General features: G+C 36.8%; 1 protein-coding gene across 1 annotated transcript; it reads right to left on the reverse strand.

Annotated features, from left to right (window-relative positions):
• Positions 1 to 539: 539 nt before the first annotated feature.
• On the reverse strand, positions 540 to 9806 carry LOC131162191 (butanoate--CoA ligase AAE1-like). Its single transcript, XM_058118394.1, has 2 exons — positions 9482 to 9806; positions 540 to 2330 (listed from the first exon to the last, which is right to left on the reverse strand). The coding sequence occupies exons 1-2, from the start codon at positions 9677 to 9679 to the stop codon at positions 861 to 863; spliced, it is 1668 nt and encodes a 555-aa protein (XP_057974377.1). The 5' UTR covers positions 9680 to 9806; the 3' UTR covers positions 540 to 860.
• Between the last annotated feature and the right edge of the window lie 10024 nt (positions 9807 to 19830).

A 19830-nucleotide genomic window follows, 5' to 3' on the forward strand; every position in this document is an offset into this window, starting at 1 on the left:
TTTGGTTGTGTTTATATTTTTATCTTCTTTGTTAGTTATGTTTAGTTTTATTGTCCTAATTTGATTGGTTGCTGCTGTTAGTTTTTTTTTAGAGGATTTTTCTGTACTCTCCCTTTTGTTTTATCTTGTAACCACGATATTCCTCCACCAAAAGTGAGGGTATATTAATAAATAAATGGAGGGGCCGCCTTCTTTTAGTAAAAATAAATAAATAAATAAATAAATAAGCATTAGAATTTTTTTCACGGAATTAACTTAACTTTAACCGAGGCCTTTCTTCTTCCAAGGTCCCTGAAAATGGCAAATCTAATATTCAAATTTTAATTTTTGATTTTGTTAGATCAGCACTTCACCTAAAAGCTCAAGCTCTTAGGTTGTGGTCCAACAATGTATATTAAGCATTTTAACAATTCCCTGCACGTGCAGCCAAATTGTATGTGGATAGATACACAAATGATAAATAACACCAAACAATAAATGCGACAACAAGACTAGAACCTGTAGCTCCTAGCAACAATAACTTTGATACCATGTTAACATTGTTTATCAAGGTCTTGAACAGTTTTATTACTTGTCAATCATGGGGAAGGAAAATAACAAGTGGCAAAGGTGCTGCCACTGAAGATTATTGAGGAAAAGGGTGAAGGTTTTAACTGTAAATCCTAAACTGTTGAATTTTTTGCTCAATAAATTATTTATTGAGGAAAACAATGAATATAGTACATCTAAGAGTACTTTATTTTACCAACACATACACACATGCACACATATACACGCATAGATTTAGTAATCCCTGGCCTTTTGCCTGAAAGAGCCATAGTGGCAGTCGAGCAAAACTGATACCTCCCAATTAAGGTGTCTCAAATTTTGCTCTTTTTTGAAAGGCTTCCCATGGCCTTGGCTTTCTCCCTGAGAACAAATTTCTGTGTCTTTCCAGTCGAAGTCTTTGGTAACTCCTGAAAAACAACAGTTCGAGGTGCCATATAATGAGGCAAACGATCCCGACAAAAGTCAATAATCTCCTTAGCACTGACAGTACTCCCATCCTTCAGCTTTACAAATGCACAAGGTGTCTCCCCCCAGTGATCATCAGGTCTTCCCACAACTGCTGCATCAAAAACTGCTGGGTGACCAAAAATCACCGATTCAACCTCTATTGTGCTGATATTCTCTCCCCCAGAAATGATGATGTCTTTTGAACGATCCTTTAACTCTATGTAACCATCTGGGTGCTTCACACCCAAGTCTCCACTGTGAAACCACCCACCAGTGAAATTTTCTTGGGTTGCTTTGGCATCTTTTAAGTACCCATTCATCACAGTGTTACCTCTGAACATAACCTCACCCAATGTTTTTCCATCAGGCGGTACACTCTTCATAGTAACAGCATCTTTTATATCAACCTCCTCCATGCCAAGATGGTGCAAACCCTGGCGAGCCTTGATCTTTGCACGTGCATCAGGGAGCAAGGAATTCCATTCAGGTTTCCAGGTGCAGATTGTCCCAGGACCATATGTTTCTGTCAACCCATACGAGTGAGTTACATCAAATCCTAGTTCTTCCATCTTAAAAAGTACTTGTGGTGGAACTGGAGCAGCACCTGTCACCACGGACACTTTGCCCGGAAGTGCCCTCTGTTCACTAGCTGGGGCATTGATCAGCATGTTTAGAACTGTTGGAGCACCACCCATGTGCGTGACCTTGTGCTGAGCAATACTTCTGAACATTGCCTGTGCACTGATATTTCTGAGGCAGATATTGGTGCCACCTTGAGATGCCACTCCCCAAGTGAAGCACCATCCATTGCAGTGAAACATGGGGACAGTCCACAAATAAACAGGCATTGAGCTCATGTCGCTGAGAAGAACTGCTGCTAGAGAATTCAGATAGGCACCTCTGTGGCTATATACAACTCCTTTTGGGCTTGATGTTGTTCCTGATGTGTAGTTAAGTGAGATAGGATCCCATTCATCTTTTGGTCGTTTAATGACAAAATCATGTTCTCCCATGGCTATAATATTCTCGTAATCATAATTCTTGGAGGTTGAGTCAGTATTGTTTGTAAGAGTGAGGGATGGTTTCTCACATTCTGGAATTAAGACTAGTAGGGGTAGCTTGGAACCTGTCCTGGATAAAATTTCGAATGCTCCATTTGCAACAGCAAGATATTGGTAGTCTACAAAGATAATTTTGGCCTCCGAATGCCTGATCAACGATGACACCATTGCAGAATTGTGACGTGTGTTCAGTGTACAAAGAACTGCCCCAGCCATTGGAACACCAAAATGTAGCTCATACATTGCTGGAATGTTTGGAGCCAATGTCGCAACCTGTTTAGATAAAGTCAAGAAAGTTCACAAGAATAAAATTGTGTGTGTGTTTGTGTGTGTGTGTGTGTATGAGAGAGAGAGAGAGAGAGAGATGAAAATAGAACTAGAATAAGGAAAACATGTCCATTAGCTCCACATGATATTCAGAAGAGAAATTATCATGTCTCTACATTCATCAAATATCAGGTGCTCAACCAGCAACTTATTAACACATTAAGAATCACGAGGGAATATTGTTTAAAATAAAAATCTTCTCCTGGAAAAAGTAATGCCAGAATACGCATTACATTTCAATTTTGATGTACTATCCATTAATAAAATGTTCTTGTTGGCTTTTTGACTGTCTAAAACAATTGGTGTCCTTAACTTACCATACCCTTGGGGCGACATTCATTTGATTTTTTGAGTGTCTAAAACAATTGGTGTCCTTGGTTTACTGTATCCTTGGTGCCACATTCATGTTTGCTCTTTTTAAAGCTTGTCCCAAAATCCACATCCCTTGTTTAGCCTCCCTTGGACCTCTTAATATATGGGAGAGTTACTTGGGCTTTGTGAATAAAATGATAAACAAGCATCAAGAGCTCACCACATGCACATGAGGGCAGGGCACAATCCATCCATTTTGAGGAAGCCTGATTTGGAAAAAAGTAAATCGGGTGAGACACATGTGCAAATCTCTGATTTTGGGCCTCACAGTGGACAAAGTCAAGCCTGCTGTTTTGACTTTTGATCCTTCCTAATTTACGGTTGACTTCGTTTACTGTACAAAATATTCTTGGTTTGCTCTGGGTACTTAGCAATCACTTGACCATTTTCTTTTTATTTTGAAGTACTAATTGACAATTATCAAGTTCTTTTCTAGTCAACAATTTATCTACATATATAGCATGCAATTAAGGCAAGGGGGGAAAATGGAGAACTGCTTTGACCATGTCTTGCAAGCATGGAATGTTTTATAGACAACTATAAGTTCAGCTATGCTAAATGGATCATAATGTTGGGCAATTGAGAAATAACATATCCAAAAGTAAAAGTTGCGAAAATAAGAATGTTCAGAACTTAAGATGCAAGAGTATTATAACTCTAAAACATAAAGAAAGGATTGAAAAACATATCCGTGGCAAGTGTAAAACATATAGAAGACAGGATAAGGGAAGAGCAGTTCAGACAGTTTGTGAACGAGAAAATAGTCCAAATAATAAACAAATAAGTGAGTTGATTGCCATTAACAGTAGAGGGGGACTGAGACACTAAGGATTTAACACTCCAACTTTCGAAGGACATTACCTTAGATCAATGCGGAATAGTACAAGAGAAATCATGTAGTTGACACTACCTAGTGGGACTTGAGGTTTGGCTGTCATTGTTGTTGTTTTCATGATGCAGACATTCCAATTTTAATAAAAAAAATCTTAACCGTCTCTTGTCTCTCTTAGCTGTCATCAAGTTTTAGGCTGTTCTTAGTTCCCCCATTGACGAGTACAAACATAATGAGAAGGGCTATCATATCCTAGGGACGGTCACCACAAACCTTTTACTAAATTTGGAGCTCAACTTTGCGTGGAATTTGAAACTCTGTGTAACAATTATAATGTCAAAAATCGGAATCAGAACTCAAAATCAAACTACAAGCAAAATTACTAAAAACAGGTACAACATTATTTTTTTTAAAAAAATACCATGCAAATGAATTAAAAATCAATAAATTTTATGACATGTCAAAATGTAAAAGAGGAAAACTGAGCAATATTAGAAGACATCTAGCTCTCTCTCTCTCTCTCTCCCACAGCCACCCGAGTGGATCATCACAGCCCAAAACACTTTAAATGGAATTTGGAACAATGTGTGACAGTTAAAAGAAAAGGAGGTGGAAAACTGAACAATAACAGAAGACATCTAGCTTTTTTTCTTTTCCTCTTTATTCCTTCCACAGCCACCCAAGAACATTTCTATCAACACAGATCGAACCCATCAAGCTAAAAATCACAGTTTAAATTAACAAGAAAGGATAGCTCAGCAAACAGTGATCAGATTATCAGAAGATAAGAAACATGCAAATTAATCAGTCAATGGCAGATATAATCAAAATAAAGCAAAACAAAGATAGCAAGTAGATAAACTAGACTGATGGAGTCTACAAGAAATCACCAGTTGGGTCAGAGCAGAAGTAAGTTTTGACATATTCAAAACATCTCTTTCCATCCATACTCCACATTTCCGTATGCCACAGAAAATCTGTCTCTGGTATGCTCTAAGTAGCTTACAGGAGATGGGGGCCATATTTTGCAGGGAATTTGAACAGACATTCATGGATGCTCATGATTTCTACCCAGATCCAGCCTTTGATATCTCGTTATTTGCAGTGCCTATCTTTTTTGTGTGGCTATCCTTTTTAAAGAAAAAATAATTTTTATTTTTTTCTCCTTCTTAATCTCCTGAAAAATGAAAAATCTAATCCCAGAATTTTATGTTTGTTCTGTCATTTCTCAGGAAACAAATGGAGAAGGAAAATAGAAGTGGCAACTATAGTGCTACTAAAGATTGTAGCACAAAAAGGTGAAGGTCTTAATTGCAAATCCCAAACTGTTGATTTTGTGATCAATAAAATTAATTGTGGTAGAACACGGAGAAAATACATATGCAACTCTGGCCAAACCACTTTTGCTTCAGCATAGCAAGAACAGCTTTATATTGCTGAGTAAAATACATGCGTGCGCACACACACATCATAATTCCTAGCCTTCACCCCAGAAGGGCAGTCTTCTCCCAACACCCAACTTGAACCCCGACCTCCTCCTTCAGAAGAGGAGTGATGCATAGGGCTACAAGGGCCACAGCAGGTACAACACAATAGACATATATACTACATGGACGAACTGGCAATCAAATAAAATTGTTGCTTCACACCTAAAGCAACCTCAAATTTTCCTCCACTTTGAAAGACTTCACAGAGCATTGGCCTTCACCCTGAAAATTTTTGTGTCTTTCTACTCAAAATAAAATTGTTGCCTCCTACCTAAAGCCACCTCAAATTTTCCTCCATTTTGAAAGACTTCCCAGAGCGTTGGCCTTCTCCCTGAAAATTTTTGTGTCTTTCTAGTCAAATTCTTTGGCAACTCCTGAAAAAAAAAAACAGTTTGAGGTATCATATAATGTGGCAAATGATCCCAACATTAGTCAATAATCTCCTTGGAACTGGCACTACATCAAACCTTCAACTTTACGAATGCAGAAGGTGTCTCTCCCTAGTGATCATCAGGTCTTCCCATAACCACTACCTCAACAAGAACTAAAAATCGTTGATCGTCTATTGTGCTAACATTCTCTATCTTAGAACATTTAATACAAACTTAAAAATAAAACTCATAAGCATGGATGGAAGGGCCGAACCGCAGAACACTTCACACCTTGTGAAGTGCCATGTAGCACTAGTCGTAATACACTAGGTTAACTAGTGAAAGTAAAATTGTGGTTTCGCCACATGAACATTGAATACAAAGTAAGTGAAAGTAGTAAGCAATCATGAAAGCAAAGAAGAGTCACGTGGTAAATTGTTAAGCAATGCAATTCATTGTTCATACCTCCATAGATGTGTTTAGCATGGGAGGCGAGTATGCTAAACAAATTTACAATAGCTAGTGACCTTAAAGAGCTTTCTACACTATTCTAACTCTAGTACTAGTAAACATCAACTTAGCAACTCCTTTCTGACTAAGACATTATCCTACTCAAAATAAAACCTACACTATTATTTACCCAATGGTTATCCATCCCGTGCACAAAAGACGAGTAGTTGTAGGCCAATGAACTGAAAAAGCTTGACTTGTGACATTCTCCCCCACTTATGCAATCAACATCCTCGTAGACTTTGATGCTAACAATAGTTCAACTTTTTCCATGAATAGTTCCATTTCTTCATCTCTAGGTCCTTCCACAGTTCCACATAACAAAGAACTTGTGTCACTTCTTCCTTGATAATATGAACTCTCTATCTACAAGAATATCTTCAACTTCTCATTTGTCGGGTTGTGATGTCTTCACCGGTGCTCTAGTTAATGGTTGATTGGATTTGGGTTGGATCATAGTGTCGACGATGAATGGCTTGAGGCAGCTAATGTGAAACATAGAGTGTACCTTCAGCCAAGCTGGATGATCAACCTTGTAAGAGGTTTTTCTAAACTTGACTAAAATGGGGATTGATCCTTCATATTTGCAAAATACTCTACTATCTTAGACTCATAGTGAAGATATGTTCTAGATGGAGCTTAACAAGGACCAAGTCATTCACTTCTTCATTCATTCAAAGCTTTCTCTAGGTAAACTTAGGCGATCTCTACAGTCCGTCTCTATTCTTTAGTGAAGATGTATGGCCTCAAACTTTTTCCTTTGTATGGCCATCCATTGTGTGAGGCAATCAATAATTGGTCTATTACAAGATAAGGACTCTTGTTGGTTGTTAAGCTCTTTTGGGGGTTGAAACATAATCAACCCACTTCAAGTAACTACACCCAATTCTTTTGGTTGGAAGTGATGAAATGGCAAAAGTACTTCTCTAGTAGCCTATTGAATCTTTTTATCTATCTATTCACGAGTGGTAACTGAAAGAGATGTCAAGTTATGAACTAAGGATTCTGAAAAATTCTATCCATAATTTTCATGTGAATCTTGTGTCACAGTCATTGAAAATGTTTTAGAGAACACCCCAATACTTCACAATATGCTTGAGAACAATTGTTCTATCTCCTATGTCGAGTAGTACTTTGGTGCTGGTATAAAAACATCATACTTTGAAAACTTTTCTATAACCACAAGCATAGACCCTATGTCCCCAATTTTGAACAAGTTCGTGGTGAAGTCAATTGAGACACCCACCCACGATGTTATTGGTATTTGAACAAGCTTCAATAGTCATGCAATCTTATTTCACTTGACTTTGTCTTTTTGGCAAGTCAGATAGGTCCATATATACTCAACCACTTCATCATGCATGTGTGGCCAATAATACTTCTACTTTAACAATGCTAACATCCAATGGCATCCTGAGTGGCCTGCCTACATGGTGTCTTGAGCTCTATTTTCAAGTATGCCCAAGTACCAATAACAATTCATTTTTATTCTGAATCTCATTGTACATGGTACACCACCACAGTTTAGGGTCACCACTCAAGTACATAGTTGCCATGTATGTTTTAGCCTCCTTTGAGTCAGTCCTCACTACACAAAACCATTGCTTCATGTCGAATAAGAACTTTTCTAACTCCTTTACATCATGGGCACTCACATATGCTTTGGGCTTTGGGACCTAGCACCCTTATTTTTCTTATTCTACCCCAAATTGCCGAAGTGGAAGTCCCGATAGCACGAACTATTAGTTTCATTGCATGATAAACTTATGCATATGGTGTTGTATCGCTTCTATGGTACCATGGAAATCTTATGTAACTCCTTAATGGAGCTATTTTTTGGATCCCTCCAATAAACCAACATGTTATGAAAGTTGAGCCATCCCTAAGGCCACATTGTTGGTAGTTTCATCCTGCACCTCTAGCACATTAATTCTCTCAATGTTAGTGCTTAGTATGGTTTTCTCACTAATGCTTATACAATCTCACAATCATAAAGCACATCACAATTAATGAGGTCTAACACCATGACAGGCCGAACACCTCACACCTTGTAAAGGGTTGTGCGGCACTAGTTGTAGCACAGTAGCTTAACTAGACAACTGAAAGTAAACTGCAGTTTCACCGCATAAATAAATTCACAACCATCGTATATAAAGTAAGTGGAAGCAGTAACGAACGCAAGTGAGAGTCACTCAATGACACGGTAAATCGTAAAAAATGTAATTTATTGTTTACACCTCCATCCGCAACATGTGTTTAGTAAAGGAAGCAAGTAGGTTACACACATTTAAAATAGTCATAGAGTCTAACAATTAATGATGAACAATCACCCTTTCCTAAAGAGCTTTATACAGTATTCTAACTTTGGCAATAGGAAACATAAAGAGTCATATTTCCCTATTTGAATAAGGCATTATCCTACTCAAAGAATAAAAACTACACTACTAAAGACAAGCGGTCATAGACAAGCATGATGTCCTAAATTAGTTTGACTTGTGACAATGGAAAAGGAAAACCATCAACATCCACCCAGCACAAGATGACCTTAGGGTATGCACAAGCAACAAACACCAATAAAATATAAAAATTGAACTGCAATTGTTTATTGAAAATGAGATCTCAGCTTCGCATGCAGTCTGGTACTCAATGTAACAAGTACAGTACCAAAAATTACAATCAGAACCCTACGGCCAAACTGCAAGCATAACTACAATATGAATTGAAAATAAAGCATAACTACAATAAAACAGGTAAAATATCAAATAAAGCATGCAAATGAATTGAAAATTATTAATTTTATAACTTAGAACGATGTAGAGAATAAATAGAAAAATGAAAAAAGAAATAGAAACAGAACAAGTCTAGCTCTTTTCCCCCACTTTCTTTGACAGCCACCTGCGCACATTTCTATCACATAAGTTTAAACTAACCAAAAGGGATAGTTCATCAGACACCGGGATAGTTCAATAGACACCGATTATGAGAATTTAATAGCATGCAACTTTAACCAGTCACGGCCAGAGAACATCAAAACAAAGGCAACTAAATATAATTTCAGGGCCAAGAACACATGCAGTATCAAAATAAAGCAAAAATTAAGATAACCCAGCCTCATCGATTATCAAAATAAAGCAAATTAGAGAAAACCCAGAACGAAGAAGCACAGAGAGGACCCAAAAAGATCATCGATGTTACATCTGCAACCAAAAGGGACATTATGCAAAGAAATGTCCTAGTTCATCAGACACCGGGATAATTCATCAGAAACCGATTATGAGAATTTACTAGCATGCAGCTTTAACCAATCACGGCCAGAGAGCATCAAAACAAAGGCAATCAAATATAACCCAGAACCAAGAACCCATGGAGTATCAAAATAAAGCAAAAAATAAGATAACCCAGAACGGAGAAGCCTCATTGAGTATCAAAATAAAGCAAATTAGAGAAAACCCAGAACGAAGAAGCCTCAAAGAGTATCAAAATAGATCAAATTAAAGATAACTCAGAACAAGAAATTGAACTCACGACGTCTCCAGGAGAAATCCCCAGTTGGGTGAGGGCAGAAGCCAGCCTAAGACATCTCTGGAACGTCTCTCCCCATGTGTACTTGACATTTCCATACACTACAGACAATCTGTCTCTGTACACAATGGCCGATCGCTCCAGGAAGCTTATGGGAGACAGAGGGACGTAGTTCGCAGAGCATTTTAACAGACCCTCCATGGACGCTGATTGATTTTCAGAAGAAGTGAACTTGGACGAGCGCAGCTGCGCAGGATGTTATTGAAACAGGGGACGATAAATGGGCCCGTACGGCGTTGTCACAATTCAAATAAAAATACAAAATAAAGAACTGTTGAACTGTCTCATTCCGTTTTGAGTTATTAATTTTTTAAGATTAAAGAAAATGAACAGAGATATTTATTATATATTTAGAGAACGAATGGTATATTCTAGAAATAAAACAATTAGATTTTGTTATCACAATGATATTTGTTAATATGTTATTTTAAAAAAATTTCCAAAATTCAATCCAATGATTGGTTTCTAAATAGAAAACTAACTATTTATCTTATTAAATAAATTATTAGAGGGATTATTTTTTAGATGAAATTTGTGACTAAGAATATGTGTTCTAATCCATTCAAAAAATCTGATAAGTTTTTTATATTTTTCAATTGCGTTGGTTAATTAATAATACTTTATTTGTAATTAATAAATAGTAAATTACAATGTATATTTATCATTTTAATTTATTTTTGTCATTTAATGTGAAATTTGTCATTTCCATGTATATTCTTTTATTTTAAAGCAATAATAATTAAATTTTTTAGTCAAATTGGCAATAAATTAACACAATATTCTTCTATTAAATGATTTGTGAGGCACATGCATAATAACAGTAAATCAACATTTAATTAATTCACCTACCACAATATTACAAATTTATAATATATTTTCTCTAAATTCGCACAAACTCAATTTCAAGTTTCAATCTTTTGTAAAACACAAACAATGTATCTTGAATGACAGATCAAGTTAAATTTTATATATATTTAAATAAAATTTTACTCAAAATTATATTAAATTTGCTTACATACGCACAATTCCTAACGAAATTCAAAATTTAAAATTTATACTCCTTAAATCCTAAAATCTTATACTAAGTATTGTCCAAATTGACACAAATTAAAATCTAGAGGAACTCCAAATTTCTATAAATATAGGAGAAGTAAATATATTTTTCTCACCATTTTTTGAAAAACCTAAAAAATAAGAAAAAAAAATTTTCTTGAAATAGACAGCAATACATACATAGTTCAGAGTTTGGGACAAATTGCTTCTTTCATTGCACAAACTACAAAGTACAAAATGCAAAATACAAAAATGGCTATCTTGGTTTTTCCTTTATGGGGAAGCTGCAAATGGTTTAGCCGTTCCCTTGTCTCTGTCTGCCATGGTAGGTGAATAACTCCAACGAGTGGTGGTCCTCCTTTAGAGGCCAAATAATAAACTTAAGGTTCCCCTCATTAAATAATCGATATTTGAATCTATGCCGCATAGGGGTGAGGATAATTCGGGAAAACCTGAATTAATCGATTTAACAGATTGAAATTATTCGGTTTGGTTCGGTTCGGTCCGGGTAAAAAAATCGGTTTGGTTAACCTTCACCAAAATTTGGTTTTCGGTTTTCGATTCGATGAATAGGAAATATAAATTCGGTTAACCGATTAACCGATTTAATAATTAATTAAATTTAAAATATAAATTAATATATGCTAAATAATTAAGCTTCACCAAAATTTTGTTTTTAATAATTAGTTTTAAATAATTTTGGTTAAATTCGATTAACTGAATTACTTGAACATGTAATTCGGTCGGGCGAGGTTCGGTTAATACCCCTTATTCGGTCGGTTCGGTTAATGAAAATGATTAACCGAATTTCACCAAACCAACCGTTTGTTCACCCTTACCTGACCATATCCAATAAATTCGAAAGAGAAAGATGTTACACAACTTACCTGAATTCAACTCACATAAATGTTTGTTAGTCTATTAAATTTAAATAATTTTACTTAGAATGGAGCAATTAAGAAATACCAAATTGGATGAATTGACATGCTAATATAATTGGTGCCCTTTAAAAAGATCAAGACTTGATGATTAGTCATTTATTTGTTTTATTTTTTTCCCTCTCTCCCATCTCCTTTTCCATTTCTTTGATTTTTAGTATGATAATTCAAAATGATAAAGGTATAACCAACCAAAGAATTATTAGATCTCCCTAATTAAATTTCTCTACACAATGAATGATGCATGTTGTTATTTATAATACTATTTTATCACATGTTTGTTATGGTAAATTTAGACAACTATAATTTTGATATTGCAAAGTAAAAAAATGAATCCATCACAAATTTTTGTTTTTTCCTTAATTGGTCTCCCAAAAGTGATTATTAATTGTTAGAATTGGAGAAGAATAATTCTCTCTATTGATTCACACAATTACAAGGATTACAAGGGTATATATATACATGAGATAATTGAAAAAAAGGAAAGTTTATATTTGTCTAAGTTGGAAAGTATATTTCTCTAATACTCCCCCTCAAGTTGGACCATGAAGATCTGTAATGCCCAACTTGCGTGATAAGTTTTAGAAATGTTCATGACCCAAAACTTTGGTGAAGATATCGGCAAGCTGACTGTAGGTAGGAATATGCTTCGTGAAAAAGAGGTTAGCCCGTAACTTCTCACGAACAATGTGACAATCGATTTCTATATATTTTATACTGGGTGTAACGACCCCGACCCGCTACGTGGGTCCGGAGTGCTATTTTAGTGACGTTTGTGTACCTGATATCTTGTTCATCAAATATAAAACACATATGCGCAACTAAAATAAAATATAAAATCCTCAAATTATATTATCAGAATTCTAAGCATCTTTATACACGAATATATCCATTTCCACATAACTACATCCTATAAAACTCAACAAAAATAAAATCTCTATCTACACACTACTTACAAAAAATTTACACCACTAGCCCGGCTCCTCTAGCCCGCTAGACCCGATCTCTAGGATTCCCTAAAAAGACAGTTTGTAAAGTAGGGGTAAGACACAACTTAGTAAGGGAAAGACTAAGTTAATGTCAGTGTGTGGCCAACATGCTTTTAGTGTACAAAAAATAATCAGTCCACTAAGCAGATAAATACATTTATGAAAACATTCTTATTTTACACTCACACACACAATTAGTCGAGGATAGGGAAGATTACCCGCTCTTACAAGTAGCTTCCCTCTATTCTAGTACCATTACTTCTATTAGGGCACTCACCTTTCTCAGTAAGCTTTCAAAGTTATCTTATTAATTAACTGTATTCACATAAATTAATAGATATGTATATAAGACACTTCCTATGACAAACACGTCATTTACATCCCCATGACACGAGTTGTGCGGCTCGAAGGCTGGACTAAGCCTGGGTGATCAGTCCAAACAAAGTCAAAAACAACATCCTCTGCAAACACATCTGTAGACATCCACAGCAAGGCTGTAGGTCAGATACCCTTACTTCAACCTCACGCAGGCAGTTGGCTGAACCCCCTACACTTCTATCCAGACAGTGTGGGTGCACATGGTCTAACTAGCAATAGTATCGCGCTCACAATACACTGGTCCCCAGGGTTCTTAAAGCATATCGTGTAATTTAGATAATAGAAATCACCATTTAAAATGTTAATTCACATATATTTCCTATTATTCCAAACACTTGGCCCCTCGACCACAAAATACAATCTGGCTTATAGCCACCAATTAAAACTCCGTCCTCGACTGTCAAATAATAATCCTAACCCTTGGCCAATCAAACAATACTCGGCCATTGGCCGTTAGTTCAAACTCCTGCATTTCATAAACAGTTCCAGTATTTTCACAAGCATTTCTAGTATTTCACAAACAATTTAGTATTTCAAAATCCCAAATCTAGATATACAATAATTCATACAAATTAAATCATCTGCCACACGATTTTTTTCACATTTTAACATATCCATATAAACAAACCAACTTTCCACCGTTCATTTTATTTAAAAATATCATACCATATATCCTAAGTTTGTAAAATCCATTTCGAACGGTTGGTTTTCAAAATAACATTTAAATTCCCAAATAAATAAATAAATAAATATATTTATATAAACATAACAATTAAATGGTTTCACATTTCATAAAATTACTGATTTAACTTAATTCCCTTACCCGATTCCTGAAAAAGCTCGCTAACACCCCCGCCTACACCCCAGGTGTTCAAAAACCCATGAACCTTGAAATTCAAATTTCACCATATTATTCGTCATAATTCTTAGAGTAACTTTCCCTAAAATTTTCCTAAGTTTTGAATACCCTAAATAGCCTAACAAAAACCTAAGTTATCAAACTTACCCCTATTTTAGGATTGGTACCCCGGAGCTCCAATTCGAAAATCCACTCTGACTAGATTGTAGAGAATCTCCCCACGAGTCTTCAAAAATTTTCATTCGTTAATGGGGCTTATAGTTTAAGAGAAATTGAGGCAAGTTTAAGATTTGACCTTACCCCAGGAGATATGCCTACGCTGCTCCCACGATAGATCCGCACCAGTAGAAATATCGGTGGCGGCGAGTAGAGGCCAACGGTATTTTAAGATTTTTGATCGGTCAAATAACGTAGATGAGATGGAGGAAAGTGGGAGAGAGAAGACGAGGGGAAACAGAGGATGCGGGAGCCTCTGTATCTTCTTCCTGAAGGATCCTTGAGATCCTTCAAGTTATATTATTTATATATAAAATATATTTTATTATAATATTATATTTTTATTATATTATATTATATTATTAATAATAATAAATATTTCATTAATTAATTAATTAATATTTTTTTTTAAATTTTAATTTAACTTTTTTTATTTTTTATTTTTAAATTTTTTTTAAGGATCACTACACTGGGCAATGTGAAGAACTACTTGGTTGTCACAATATAAGAGCATAGGCTGGGAATGCAGTACTCCAAGATCATTTAAAAGAGTTTTGAGCCATGTAAGTTCACATGTAGTGGAAGCAAGTGCATGGTACTCAGCTTTGGCGAAGGAGCGAGACACGGTAGTTTGTTTCTTAGTGCACCAGGAAATCGAACTAGTGCCTAACTGAATGAAAAAACCAGTGGTGGAGCGGCGAGTGAGGGGACAACTAGCCCAATCCAAATCAGAAGAGGCGGAGACTTGATGAGTGTTGGCAGTAGGAAAAAATAAGCCCTGTCTTGGAGACGTCTTAATGTATCGAAAAACACATACAACAGCATCATAATGTGGCCGTCTAGGCTGGTGCATAAATTGATTGAGAATGTTGACTGAAAACACAATATCAAGACGAGTTATGGTGAGATATATCAAACATCCAATGAGTTGCTGAAACGAGCTTGAATCGGAGAGAAGATCACCATCAGTATTACTGAGCTTGAGATTTTGTTCTTTGGGAAAATGGGCAGGACGAATACCAAGATGACCGCTATCAGTGAGGATGTCAATAGCATATCTGCGTTAATTAAGAAATATGCAAGTGGGAGAGTGAGCAACTTTGAGGCAAAGGAAATATTTCAATTTGCCAAGATCCTTTAGTTTGAATTTTTTAGCAAGCGTGACTTTGAAAGTGCTAATATCATGGAGATCATTACCTGCCATGAGAATGTCATTAACATAAACAAGTATAAGAGTAAACGACTGACCCCGAAAGCGGGTGAAAAGAGAATGGTCCGCCTGAGTTTGGGTGAAACCCGCAACAAGTAAAACAAAAGATAATTTAGAGAACCAATTGTGAGAGGCTTGCTTAAGACCATAAAGGAATTTTTGAAGATGACAAACATGAGTCTCCTCCTGTTTGCAATAACTTGGTGGAGGGAGTATATAGACCTCCTCATCGAGGTCACCGTGGAGAAAAGCGTTGTTGACGTCCAAGTGAAGAAGATGTCAATTCCGAGTTGCAGCCACTGCAAGAACACACCTAACAGTAACGAGTTTAGCAACAGGAGCAAACTGTCATGATAATCCAAACCTTCTACCTAAGTGTAGCCCTTGGCCACCAAGCGAGCTTTGTGTCGCTTTATGGATCCATCGGCTCGAAGTTTTGTTTTGAACACCCATTTACAACCAATTAGTTTTTTTCCAGATGCAAGGTGTTGAAGAACCCACGTATTATTGGTTTCTAAGGCTTGGATTTCAGAAGACATGGCAGCACGCCAATGTGGGTGTAGCACAACCTGAGAATATGAGGTGGGTTCGGGGTATTGGGATTGGGACACGACAAAAAGAAAAGCCAAATGTTGGTTAAAGAAACGATGATAAGATAAAAAAGAGGAAAGACAATGAACCATACTTGAGGAACATCTTGAAACCTGTGAAGTCATTGAGGACTTTGGTAAAGTAGGACATATATAATCAACTAAGTACGAGGGATGTGTGACAGCTCGTTTGGGCCGTGAAGATGTGAGTGGAGGGGGTGGTGGAAGGGGTAAGGGTGGAGGTGTTGGGGAGGAGACCAAGGGAGAAAGAGGGAGAGATGAGGGGTTAGGGATGGTGTGAATGGTAGAGGAGGTAAAGTGTAGGAAAGATGTATATCAGGAATAGGAAGAGGAAGGACTGGAGAAGATGTAGGAGTGGGAGAGATGAGATGATAGGGAAAAATATTTTCTTCAAAAGTGATATCACGAGAGATGAGAATTTTTCTGTTTTCAAGATCGTAGACATGATAAGCCTTATAATGAGCAGGATAACCTAGGAAAACACATTGGAGAGCACGGGGAGAGAATTTATCGCAATGTTGATGAGTAGTTTGGACATAGCACAAGCACCCAAATACGCGCAAGTGTGTATAGGGCGGTTGTTTCTAAAAAAGAAGTTCATAGGGGGACTTATGATTAAGGCTGGGTGAAGGAGTGCGGTTAATTAGATAAGTGGCCGTGAGAATGCATTCACCCCAAAAAGAGATGGGAAGATTAGCTTGAAAACGTAAACACCAAGCCACATTAAGAAGATGGCGATGTTTACGCTCGGTAACACCATGCTGTTGAGGTGTATTCACATATGTGTGCTCATGAAGAATGCCTTGATCATGGAAAAAAGTTTGGAGTGAAGTGGATAGAAATTCTCTACCATTATTAGTGCGCACGTGCTTAACTGTGCAATTGAATTGATTTTTAACCATGGCGCAAAAATTCGTTAGGCAAGAGAAAGTATCAGATTTCATGCGCATAAGATAGACCTATGTAGCACACGAGTAGTCATCCACAATTGTTAAAAAAATAATGTGCACCAGAAAGTGAAGCCATAGGATAACCACCCCATATATCACAATAAAGTCGATTAAAACAAAATGTGCTCTTAGTTGTAAATAAGGAAAAAGGTAAACGAGTGTGTTTTACTCTAGCACAAACATCACAAGGTAGATGAGAAGAAGAAATATTTAAGGTTTTCGGAATACATGAGATAGAAAGGTGACCAAGGCGTTGATGCCAAAGAGTGGTGTCAGAAACATGGTGAGAGTGGAAAACTGAGGCGAAGGGAGGTTTATAGTGATAAAGTTCATCTCGTACTTCACACGTTCCAATCACCCTCCTCGTTGATAGGTCCTGAAAGAAACAAAAGGTGGGAAAAAATATAGCAACACAATTGAGATCCTTGGTAAGTTTGTTGACGGATAATAAGTTAAATTTAAATGAAGGCACATAAAGAACATTAGAAAGAGAGAAAGTAGAAGGAAACCGCATAGTGCCGATATGAATTACAAAAACAATGTCACCATTTGGAAGCTTAATGGGGCATGACTAATTGAGAAGTTTAATATTATCAAGAGAAGACAAATTGGAAGTCATGTGATCGGAGACACCTGAATCAACAATCCATTCAGTGTTAGAAAGAGAAGCAAAATGACAAGAGGTGAGGTTATCAGCAAAATTGGCAAAATTGATATTCAAGGGAGATAATAGATCCAAGAGCTGACGGTATTGTTTACTGGTGAGACCAGGAATAGCAATCTCGGAAGAGGTTGAAGAGCCTGTGACATTATTTTCAACCATTGAAGGATCAAATGCTTCCATAACGTCAGATAGTTCAGATAAATAAATAAAAAATTACCGAATCGGGCCAATTTAGAGCTTTGCAATGACCAAAAAAAAAAAAAAAAACCTTCGATTTTATAATCTTCGAGCTTAATCAGAGAAGCCGAAGGTGCCGTCGGAGTGTTAACTGAGACAAGGATTATACTTGCAGCTTGCAGATTGAGAGCTCTTAACCGAGGGTCAATTGGCAGTGGCTTTTAGAGAGCTCTGTTATCTTCTGTTGATATTCTGTTCTTGCTCACCATCCTCCTTTTCTCAGTTCAAAAGCTTTATTCCACATTCACCACCAAAGGCCACCCCTCCTCTACCATTAGCAAGCCCAGCATCAGAAATAGTATATCTTTTCTGAGAACTTCTCTTTGGTTCAAGCGCCCACTGACTGTAACTGTTCTATTGGCAATATCTTACACAGTTTTATGCAAATACAATGAAAATTGCATATGAGATGGACAGGACTACAACCGGAGAAGACGGAAGAACTGAGAGAGAGACGACGACGGCGAACACAGACGATGGCTGCCGGCGTTGAACAACGAACGACTAAGATGACGCCGGAGATTGAACGATGCACTGAGATGAGGTCGGAGAAGGCAGGTCTGGCCGGAGAATACCCAGAAGTCACTGGAGAGATAGAGAGCACGTCGGAGAGGATAACAGAGCTCCGGAGAAACTGCTGCAAGCACCGACGAGACTGAAAAAAATAGCCGAGACAACGGGGAAAACTGAGAACTAGATTAACAGCGATGCTGGAAAGAAGAGATACCACGGGAGATAGTGCAGGGAGGAACGACCACAACAGCAGCTTCAGCGCAAGGAGCAGGAGTTCCAACCGAACGACGGTGATGAAGTTCGAACGCTGAACGTCGTTTGTAGGGAACGACGATGTCTGCAGAGGAGGAAGAACGCCAAACGAAGCCTGAATGCTGAACTAAGAAGAGATCGTCGAAGTAGACAACCGGAACTGAGAACAGATGAGTCATGAGAAAGAGAGATGCTCGGAAAAAATAGAGAGCTGCGAGATGAACTGAGAGAACTACGAGGGACTTGAGACGAGCCAGAGAAGACTACTGCCGAAAAACACAGAAAGACGAGATTTGCAACGCTGGAAACGACAAGGCTGTTGCCGGAGGAGAGCCAAGCGGAAGGCCGAGCATGCGTTCAGAAATGGTGGGCGGCAGCAAAGAAGGAGAAAAGAAAAGAAAAAATAGGTTAAGATCTAGAGGTCTCTGATACCATGTTAGAATTGGAGAATAATAATTTTCTCTATTGATTCACTCGATTACAAGGATTACAAGGGTAAAGGAAAGTTTATTTTTGGAAAGTATATTTCTCTAATATTAATTCAATATTTGAAGCAGAGGTACCTTATGAGAGAGAGAGAGAGAGAGAGAGAGAGAGAGAGAGAGAGAGAGAGAGAGAGAGAGATGAATGTGTCATATTACAGGATGGAGACCACATACAAGATAAAGATCTATGTCACTTGCTAGTAATAGAGAATGTGAGATAGAGTGATACTCATTACATTCATCACGCTTTCACATGGTAGTAACAAAGAATGTGATACAAAGTAAAACTCACTTATAGCAATAGAGAATGTGAGATAGAATAAAACTCACTTACGATACTCAATTCTCCTAACATGTGAGCACAACTATATGTAAAATAGCATTACTTATTTTTAAAGGAAACAAGTTATAATATACTATAAAAAAATTAATTTTTAGTGATGAATTCAATTTCGTCACTAAAAGGAAGTATTAGTGACGGTTTTATCAACCGTCTCTAATAATTTCGTCACTAAAATCAGGAAAAAATTACGGAAAAACATTTTTCGCGCAAAAATTATCTCAAAAAAATATTAGCGACGACTTCTACTGTATTAGTGACGAATTAAATCCGTCATTAAAAAGACTCTTATTAGTGACGATTAAATAACCGTCACTACTATTATTTTAAAAAAATTTATTTCAGAATATTAATGACGAATTTGAAAATTCGTCACTATTAGTCACTTATTAGTGATATATTTGGGAACCGTCACTAATACTTCTTTGATCTAAAAAAATAAAATAAATTTATTTCTGAATATTAGTAACGAATTTAAGGATTTGTCACTATTAGACCCTTATTAGTGACGGATTGATACCTTTTTTATTTTAAAAAAAAATAAAAATTATTTCGGAGTATTAGTAACGAATTTGAAGATTCATCACTATTAGCCAC

This window comes from Malania oleifera, chromosome 8 (genome assembly GCF_029873635.1).
Source record: "Malania oleifera isolate guangnan ecotype guangnan chromosome 8, ASM2987363v1, whole genome shotgun sequence".
Classification (NCBI taxonomy): Eukaryota; Viridiplantae; Streptophyta; class Magnoliopsida; order Santalales; family Ximeniaceae; genus Malania; species Malania oleifera.